At 38.9% G+C, this 10,536-nt stretch overlaps 1 protein-coding gene across 1 annotated transcript; it reads right to left on the reverse strand.

Moving 5' to 3' along the window:
- Positions 1-392: 392 nt before the first annotated feature.
- Positions 393-1,340, reverse strand: LOC142840361 (olfactory receptor 8A1-like). Its single transcript, XM_075956919.1, has one exon. The coding sequence runs from the start codon at positions 1,338-1,340 to the stop codon at positions 393-395; it is 948 nt and encodes a 315-aa protein (XP_075813034.1).
- Positions 1,341-10,536: the final 9,196 nt, after the last annotated feature.

Raw genomic sequence — 10,536 nt, forward strand, 5'->3', positions numbered from 1 at the left:
CATGTTACCGGGCGATGGTGGCGCACGCCTTTAATCCCAGAACTCGGGAGGCAAAGGCAGGAGGATCTCTGTGAGTTCGAGACCAGCCTGGTCTACAGAGCTAGTTCCAGGACAGGCTCCAAAGCCACAGAGAAACCCTGTCTTGAAAAACCAAAAAAAAAAAAGAAAGAAAGAAACTTACATGTTTTTTTCCTAAATATTTCTCATCAAACAATCATCCCAGAAAATGTAGATACATTGTATTATAATTTGTCCCTACTGTATTTGTATTCATCTAAACAACCACTCCTAAACACTTAGCCAGAGTAATTAAGTTGTTCTTAACAGGACTTTGTATGGAAGCAAGGAAAACACTGAACAAAATATAGTTTTGTTGAACAAAATGTAATCTACTATCTTTTGAGACACAAAATAGAATAGAGACGGTGCCTCAATATTTTCGTTAGGGCAACTTTCACTTCCTGATTTCTCAAACTGTAGATGAGAGGGTTTAACATAGGGATCACCATGGTATAAAACACCGAGACCATCTGGTTTCCTGCTTGAGACCCATGCCGGGAGGGCTGCAAGTACGTGTACATAGTTGTTCCATAGTACAGCGCAACTGCCGTCAGGTGAGAAACACAGGTGGAGAAGGCTTTCTGTTTGCCGGAAACTGAAGGAATACCCCAAATAGTCATGAATATAGACATGTAGGAGACAAGAATTACCATGACTGAGGTGACAAGGGTGAATCCCCCACAGCCAACAACCAAGATCTGGGTTACCCAAGGATCAGAACAAGCCAATGCCAGCAGTGGAGGGATATCACAGAAGAAGTGGGAGATGACATGCGGCTGGCAGAATGACAGCTGTGTGATGGAGCTTGTGACAGCCACCATGTTAAGGAGCCCACCAAAGTAACATCCTGCTACCAAAAGGAGACAACGAACTCTCGACATGGTAATATGGTAAAGCAATGGGCGACAGATGGCCGTATAACGGTCATAGGCCATGGAAGCCAAAACATTGCATTCAGCAGAAGCGAAGATTATGAACAAGCCCATTTGAGCCATACATCCAAAGAAAGAAACTTCCTGTAGCTGAGATAATAAGTTGACTAAAGTCTTTGGGGTTGTGATGGAAGAGAAACAGACATCAAGGAAGGACAGATTTGAGAGAAAAAAATACATAGGTGTGTGGAGACGGTGGCTGATTTGAATCAGTACCACCAGACCTAGGTTTCCCAGCACAGTGATGAAATAAATAATGAAAAAGAGTCCAAAAAGTGGGACTGCAAGTTGATGGTCATTTGTCATTCCGATGAGGATGAATTTAGTCTCTGCAGATGAGTTCTCCATTGAGGAGACTGAGAATCACTCCTGACTTGATCAAAACCTCTTTAGACACGCTGTGAGAAAAGAAGAGCAAACTACCGATACGGGGAAAATAATCCTACTGCAAACACATAAATCAGGGAAACTAGTCAACCCTTTCTCTTTCCTATAGTAACATCTTAAGGCCCTTTCCAGAAAAAAATGTATAATGTGGAAAGGCTGAAAAGAAAGAAAAGCAAGGAAAAGATTAACAAAACTCAGGAGAGAACAAGGCAGCAAAGGCCTAGGAGGCAAAGGGGACCTAATACTTTTTATCAAATGAGTGTGTGAGGGCTTATACTCACAGAACTTCATACATGGACTTACAAGAAAATATAAGGTGCAATCAATTATCTCTCTTTCTTCTCCCCACCCCGCAAGCAAAATAAGGTTACAAAATGGCAAATAGGTGAACTAATTTAATGATAGGCAACTTCTCCCCACACCTTCAGAATCTGAAACATTATTTGACAGAAGAGGAGTCACCATTACTCACTATTGGTGTCGGTCAGCAAAACATTTTCCAAAGCCATGGTCATCTTCTGACTGAAATACCACTGAAGGCATTAGGATAGCCCCCAAATGACCGCAAGATGTTGAGCTCAAAAGTGAAGGCACTACCCTGTGAAAGAACAATCAAAAAAAGGGCAAAGCCCTCGGGGTTCATGTAGCTTTCAGCTGCTCAAATAATGCTCTATGATTCCTTTGGTCGTTCCTAAACCAAACAGAATGCAGGTGTAACATTAACCGGGACTCCCAAGGACTCTTAGTGAACAGCAGTGTCTAGGCAAAGAAACACATAGCAAAGTGATTGGTGTCAGATGGTATCAGGAGTACGTGAGTTCTAGTCCTCACTCTTGTGTTCACAAGTTGTTTCTGGAGCCAGGTTGCTACCTCACACAAGCTCCAGGCCCTTCCGCTAGCTAAAGATCAGACAACAGAATGTGTGTATTTATGCAGCTCCATGGCCACGTCTAGAACCTAAGCCACCTCCCATTCCCTCTGAATCAATAGACAGCCATGGTGCAAGAGAGTCTAGAGTGAGGTCTTACCCAAGGGCAGCACAAGAGGACTGCAGAAGAGTGATCCCAACCTTGCCAAGAAGGAAGGTCCCAGTATGAGGACACATATATTAACAGTAAAGCTTTTCTTTTTTTTGGAAGCTGGATTTGAACCTCAGATGTAAAAAAAAAAAAGTTTTCTGTAGTTGTAATCCACCAGAAGACATAGGTTCATCACTTAGGATAATGGTTAACATTTCTGATCCTGCAGCCATATGTACCTATCCAATCTCAGGAGAGAAACTCTGTGACAATGGACTCAGCCTATGTCATGTTTAGTTCACACTGTAAAAGAAGGGAAAAGGAGCATCTATGCTGTGAAACTACTGTGAAAATCAATGACATCTTTAAAAAACTACTTGGCACATAGTAAATGCTCGCTAAAGTATTTCCTCCATTCTTCCAGAGCGATGCTTACCTGTGTTGTGTATTTTCTGCCTTACTTGTTCATATTTCACTAAACGCAAGCAGAAGCATCATCTCTGTCACTAGTATCATTGTAGGGTGAGAAGAGAACCTTTCGTGGCTACCCAAAGCATACATCTCCAGACTCCACAAGCTCCACTACCTTCCCATGCCATCCTCCCAACACACATGTGTCTACTTTTGTCAGGACAGATGAAAAGGAGCCTGTCAGTTGGACTTGTTCTAATCCTTCGCTGTTTTTGCTTGTTTGTGGTTTGCTTTTGCTACTCCAAACTGTTTGAGTGACCTTCTGCTGCTGTGGTGTCACATGGAGCATTCCTCAATGTCAAATGAGGAGAAAGTTGGGGTGGGGGGTGATGGAAAGAAAACTGCTTTCAGAAAAAAAGACAAGGGTGAGAATACTGGAACTAATTCATATTGTCAGAGGACGGTGAAAAACAGCAAACAAACCCACAACTACCTCGACTCCCATGTTTTGTCATCTCTGAAACCGGAAAAAAATAACAGCCGCTATTCCTGCTTTAGGGTTGGCATGACTATCAAAGAAGATAATGAATGTGGAAGTGCTCTGTAAACTTGTGAAGCGTGATACAATACACATGGAACAGATCCCTACTATTATCCCATCTCCGAAGGTGGGAGAGGGAGGAAGAACACGTCAATATGCTCATTTTCTGATGCCTGTTCCAGCTCCTGCTTACAGCGCCGAACTCCCACTCACCCCCACACACATCATCTGCCACGGCACTCAGTGTGAGTGTTTCAACCTGTGAGGGCTGAAACCCACAGCTCTATGCTGTGCACACACCTGAGAGCTGAAGAAAGTCGGGCTCCTTACAATGTTATTCTCACAGTCCTGTGTCATTTTTTTAAAAAAAAATTCCCATTTTAGGGTAACTCTTTTCCTTGGCATCTGCATGCATTGTAAGCATTCAATAAGAACACTTGAATGACTGACTGCCAGTCTTAAAAACACTGTGAAATCTCTTTTTTTTTTGGTATTTAAAATAAGATTGAATTGCTTTTTCTTCCCAAAGGAAATAAACACAAAAAGTAAGGCTTTTATAAAAGAATGATCTGATACTCCCATCCACACATGCTGCTGCATTAACTACTGTCACGATGACAATTGAGCGGGTTTATTATTACCTTCGATGAGGTGTCTTGACTATTTACTTGTTGAAAAGACTCTGAGACTCCTATTTGCTGAAGAAGTGACCTTTTACAGGTATTTTTTAATGCATTCCTCTGCTTGTTCATACAGGCATTTACATTTACAGTGCCTATTCTTCAAAAAGTTCATTACATTTTTTTTCTGTTCTTCAGTTAAGCAGTTCACCGTGACTCTTCTAAATATAACTAAGCATCTTGGAATTTAAAGAATTCTTCATTAAAATGTTTTGAGTGTTTACTAAGTGCCAGACTTCTAAAAGTCATCCATTTCAACCCACTAAGTTTTAGTTAAAGGAAAAAGCAAGCATCTAGAAAGGACAAATGACGTGGTTAAGAATTCAGTAAATGAGAGGCAGGACTGGTGTTGAAACCCAGATATTCTGGCAGGATGCAGGACTCTTTATATAATACCATTTTACTTATTCTTAACTTGTTTTCTGAAGTTATTCTAGTGGGAACACTTCTTTGGTTGCATTTATTCCTCCACTAATGGGTGAAAGTTAATTCTCTGTCACTGTGTTTCAGTTATGTGATCGGCAGAAAACTACTTGCTGGTTGCGGGTTCTAGTTTTTTCTTCAGGAAAACTAAGCAGTTAAACTATGTGGTCTCTGAAGCTCTTTGCGGCCTTACTCTCTAATTTCCCATGGCTCTGTGAGTCATACTGTTCAAAGGTCACCAGCCAGTCTCAATATCTGACAAAGGGAAGCAGCAAGAGCAGATTTCGATGGTGATGTGCGTCTGTGCTCTACAAACCTTTCTGCTCTTCACTGCCCTTTCCTCCCTCATTACCAGCAATGTTCTGTTGGTATTCGTTCTTCTTGTAAGTCCCTGAAGCCCACTGAGGGAAGAGCCTAAGAGGGACATTTTTCAAATTTCCTCCTGACATTAAAATGTAAAATACTTGCCCAAAGACCTAGCAGTAGCCTAACAATAGGACTGAGTTTTAAAATGGATCAACCTATCTGAAGCCTGATTACTTATCTAAACTTGGAAATGGGACTACTTACCTTTAGTGGCTATCTTGATGGGGACTGTAACAGAGATCCGTAACTTGTCAAAATGTAGAAAAGAAGTATTGTAGGCTTCCCAGCCACAACTGATAAATCTGTGATGTAACCCCTACACCTAAGAGTCAGGAGAAAGATTTGTAAGAGCCAGAATACCGAGACACTTTTTTCCTAGGTAGAGTCATCTAGACATGGCAGGGAAACTGTATCCATGAAATCTCAGTGATGAGGTTGCCTGAACAAGACATGCGCAATGACAGCACCATTGGTATGCCAATATGGGCAGGGGAAATTCCAAAAGGCCCTGTTCTGTGTGAGATATGATGAGAGAGGAATAGTCACTCTTATCCAGGGACAAGGTCACACATAGGTTGTTGAATCCCAGTTGACCAATTCTGGACACGTGTACGTACAAGCTCTACTAAATAACTCATTTGGATCATTAGGGGTTTGTTGTCATTCTTTTTTTAAGGGCATGTGTGTTGTGTATTTGTGGGTCTGTATAATAATAAAAATGAAGGAGCTGGTTGTGAATTTTGGAGGGAACTGGGGAGATATGAGAGGAGCTGGAAGGGAGAGGGAAGTGATGCAGTGATGCAGATAACATGCTCACACACAAATCTCCAAAAGTCAAAATAAAGAAAGTACTCACCAGATTTGTAGATGCCCAGTATTTCTAGATTTGCATATTCTTAAAGACCATTTGTAGTGTGTGTTTCAGAAGGTATACTAGTTCTTGCTTGGGTCTTGAAGGTGCTAAAATGAAGGGTATGAGATTTCGTTTTTGGATGATGATAAAGTTCTCTAAATAACCACAGTGATAGCTGTACAACTATAAATCCACTAAAAACTACTGAACAGAGGTATGAATTTTATGGTATAGGAACTATATCTCAATAGAGAGTTTTACCAAAAACATTATGATAAATGCTGAAGAGAAGAAACAGAGTGTAGATCAGTTACCCTTACTGTGTCTACATTCTCCTAGTGACCTATGACAGAAAGCCCTATACATGAGATGCTATCAGCAGTTTTATAGTACTTTGAAAAATGTAATAATGACAAAACAAATATATTCAAATGAATGATAAAATTATAATTGTATACAAAAAGACTTGAGTAAATAGAAAGGCACTATATACCTGACTACTAATATTATCTTTAAAAAAGCATAGATTTTATATCATGTGAATATACATATCCATATATATATATATATGTATGAAAGTTATAAATTGATGTTATTCACCTACAAAAAGAAAGCAAAAGTTATGAGGTTGTTTTAAGTGATGGAGGTTGAAAGCATATCATATTTTAATCTTTATTGCAAATCTATCCATATAAAAGACTGTTTGGCATCAGAAACAATAACAAAGATTAATCAAGAAAATTAGCATATTTTAGAAAACAAAGAACCAAATTCTATTCTTATAAAATATGTCTTAGAGGAGGTTAGAGCACACACACAAAACATAAACACTTGTAATTGAAACACTTCAATAAATATTGCAAAACTGTAGTCGTAAGATGAGACATGAATTAGGACATGCAATTTGAATCATATGCTTCATTAAGTTTCAGACAAAAGTTAAACAAACAAATTGATCCGGTCAAATTAGAACAAAAGCAGAGCAATGCTGTTGCGTTTGTTGTGTGGTAGCTGAAAGGATGAGGAGTCATCAAGTCAGAAAGGTGTGCTCAAAATCAGGCTAATGTGCTAGAACATATGAGGAGAAGTCTTTTGAATGCTTTAAAATGAGGCAATAACTCAAATCTGTAAGATGTAGTAAGCAGAATTTAAAAAAAACACTTAAAACATTAATATGGCAATGTAAATAGGCATTTGATCCATTCTGCTAGTCAAATAGAACAGGAAGCATACCCAGTAAGGAACACACTGACTATGTAATCATATGACAAGACATACAACCTCAGAAAAGTATGCACTGAAACACAAAGTTTCATCTAACACAGTGTGTATGTGTGCCATAAAGGTCACCATTTGTTCTTTCCCTAAATCATTCCACTTTCAAAAATGTACACACAAAGGTATGACATCAAATAAATGTAAATTACTCCAAAATGTTCATCACTTTGTTTTATTAGGTATGCTATACGTCTGCTGTATTTGTAATTCAGAACAGTATATGCTTAGGTGATTCATTTATGTGTAAATTCTAATCATTACCTTAAAAGAACCTTTATTATTATTATTATTATTATTATTATTATCTTCATCATCATCATCATTGTCATCATCATCATTATATGGTATTAATTCTGTGTGCCAATGTTATAAATTTATGTTAATGGCCATATCAATGAAAATATGTCTAAGATGTCTTGATCATCATTATATGGTATTAATTCTGTGTGCCAATGTTATAAATTTATGTTAATGGCCATATCAATGAAAATATGTCTAAGATGTCTTGATGTTTATAATGGTTAAAAGAAAGGGCAGAGAGCCATAAAAACAAAGAGAGGGGTTTGTTTTCATTTCTGGTAGTGGAGCAGGGTGAAGGGAGGGAGAAGGAAGCTTTCCTAGGGGAGGTAAAACTGGACACAGACCTTGAAAAGTGAAAAGAGTTTGATAAAGGATGTGAGAAGTTGGAAGAGAAAAGGGCACTATGTGAAAAACTGTCAGTGCCCAGTAACTGGGGTAGAGCTAAACACACTGTTTGATATTAGCAGGTTAGATAGCCATGTAATCACCAGAAACAATGAAAAGAAATATATTTGTGAAATAACCTCCGGCTACATAAAAGCATGACTGTACCTTAAAAAGGTCAAATCGACACTCAGAGTGCTAGATATCTACAATGTATGACTCAGTAAAGTTCTGCAATTTTAAAAAGTCAACACTATATAAAGGTGAGTGATAAGTCAAAGCCACAAGTATTTGCTCTGGTCCTTGTTGGGGATTAAACTCTCAGGGTCAGGATAGCTATGGGCCTTGAGTTCCTTCAGCATCTCTCAGAAATGATAAGATGTAATAGCTGATTGTTAGTTCCTGCAGAAGGCTGGAGTGTGTGCATCTTCCCTCTTCATATCTGCAATGAACACAAGCCATCTGTTTGATATGCTGCCGTCCTCCCTCCAGCCTCTCCCCCATCTCACACCCTAACCCACTAAATCCTCTTCTATTTCACCAAAGCAATCACAAAGCCTAGTCTTCAAAATCCCTGAGTAATAGGACAGGAGTTAGAAAGAGTAAGAACATCTGTCTTGTGTTACTAAGTCTACTGACAGGGAGAAAGAAAAGCACCCAGGATTGTGGACCTTAGTTTATGTAAGCTTGGAATTCATCAACTCTGATTTCTGCCTGCTACATTCTTACCCAAATTTATTGTGTGTTCCCTCTGCAGACATAAAATAGAAATGTGAAAAGCAATTTAGAGTTAGTCAAAGAAAAACTGTCTGCCTGGAGTTTTTCTAGGTATATGCCCTAGGCAAACATGTCAAAATACATCCATTTTTATCGTATAGCCTAAATCAGTAGCTTTCCATGAAAGGAACCACCCAGTCTTCACTCCTTTTTACACTATAGCTACAACAAAAGGCACAAGGCCACCCTACTCACCTACAATTTCTCGGGGTTTATCCCAAGGAGACTGTTAGCATTTCATTCATCTCCCTGTACTGTTTCTTCTGGAATGAATGAGGCATTTAGCTCTTTGGACTCCTCTCCACAATAAATAACCAATCATGAGTCAAATGTGAAAAAAAATGTGTATCATATAATATAGAGTTAGTTTCCCCTAAGAGAAGCTTAGCTTAATTGGAAGGTATCATATAACTAGGATGTCTTTACTATCATGTTTTCTACTTGTGCAAATATCCTTCCACCAACTTCGTTTCCTAAATCTGCTTACCCATACTACAACCTTTTTATTGTCCTAACTCCCTAGGAGATATGAACTTTTCATTTGAACTAATTAGCATAGGGCCTCACCTTGAAAATTCCTAATTGGAAAGAGCAATAGGCAGGTTAGTTAATAGATAGGCCTTAAATATGACCCTAAGCAGCTATCTTACTTTTGGCTAATAAAACCTGTTTTCTGATCCACTGCATATCCATTTAAAAACCAAGAGATTGGTGCAGGCAATAGGGCTCTGTAGGTAAAGGAGCTTGCTGGGACGGCTTGATGACTTGAGTCTGATCCCAGGAAACTGGAACTGAAGGAAAGACTGGATTCTTGAACGTTATTCTCTAAACTCCATATGCACTCGTTGACACATACATACACACATACTACACACACGCACAGACACACATGAAGGTGGCAGAGAGAGAGTAAAAAAATCACAATGTTGGGCAGAAAATTTGCAGTATTTTTTCATCTTAAAAGACATAATAACTCTAATTTACTGACATTTCAGAGGCAGCATGCTATGTACAAAAGCCTATATTTTAAAGAATAAAACACAAAGACTTTGCAGGGAAATAAAATTGGCTCAGGGTCTTGGATTTACTGCAAACTACTAGTATAACTTTAGCTAACTCTCACCTGTTCTCTATAAGATGGACATAGTAAACCTTATAGAAATGCTGTGTTTAAATTTTAAAAAGTTCGGTAAAGGCAATGGTGTATGATAGAGTATCGTTCAACTGCACACATTGTTGTTTTCTATCACAAACCTATTTTAACATTATTTATTTATAAATACTCCTAGCTCTCAAAATAAACATGGGTGCAGACCTTCTACACTTTCTTGGAAAATAGATTAGCAAGACTGCAATTGCTATATAAACAGCCTGATTTTGCACACAAATAAGGCACAGTTAGATGACTAGTTCATCCATACACTGAATGGACTCTGTTGAACCTCACAGTCGTTCTCTGACTTTTGATCAATTGAGGCTTTCTGTAACAGTCTCTGTCTTTGATCAGTGGTGAGAGTTATACTTACCAGCAGGTATAAGGGTATGTATTTAGAGAGTAATTTAAGAATTATTCTTGTTTACAAAAATAGTGGTAGTGGCTTCACCTCTAGGATCTATGACCCTTCTAGCTGTTGGCTTTTAGCTAGGTTTGAAGGACCACGTATGAGTTCTTTCCTACTGCTCAGGCCCTACATCCCATTAGACAGCTTGTGGTTGTCCCCAAGACAGAAGTGTCACTAGTGCAACATTGAGTATATCGTGCCAGCCTGGTCGTTATTATTACTTACAGGCTTTAGAGCTTTCTGTCCATTGTCAGCTTGTATGCCTCCTTCTGATACTATGAAATCTAGAATTCAGGGAGGAGGCTTCTAGGTCAGTTACAGCTTGATTTCTCCAATTCTCGGGTCCAAAAAACACACTTTCAAGTTCTAGAAGGCAATCAAGAGCAATGGTGATAGCGTGTATTGTTTGGGCAGTCTCTTACTCTCGACCAACAATTTGAATGGAGGTGTTTCTTGTCTGACACTGAGGATTTTTAAAAATTATGTTGACTTTATAATGTAAATGCATCATATCCTCCTTCCTCCTTCTCCCTCCAAACCTTCCAGTAAAACCCTTCTTGCTC

Source organism: Microtus pennsylvanicus, chromosome X (assembly GCF_037038515.1).
Source record: "Microtus pennsylvanicus isolate mMicPen1 chromosome X, mMicPen1.hap1, whole genome shotgun sequence".
Taxonomy (NCBI): Eukaryota; Metazoa; Chordata; class Mammalia; order Rodentia; family Cricetidae; genus Microtus; species Microtus pennsylvanicus.

What these genes read in the sequence shown, in the direction of transcription:
- LOC142840361 (XM_075956919.1), bottom strand. Translation starts at nt 1,340, where the DNA reads ATGGAGAACTCATCTGCAGAGACTAAATTCATCCTCATCGGAATGACA.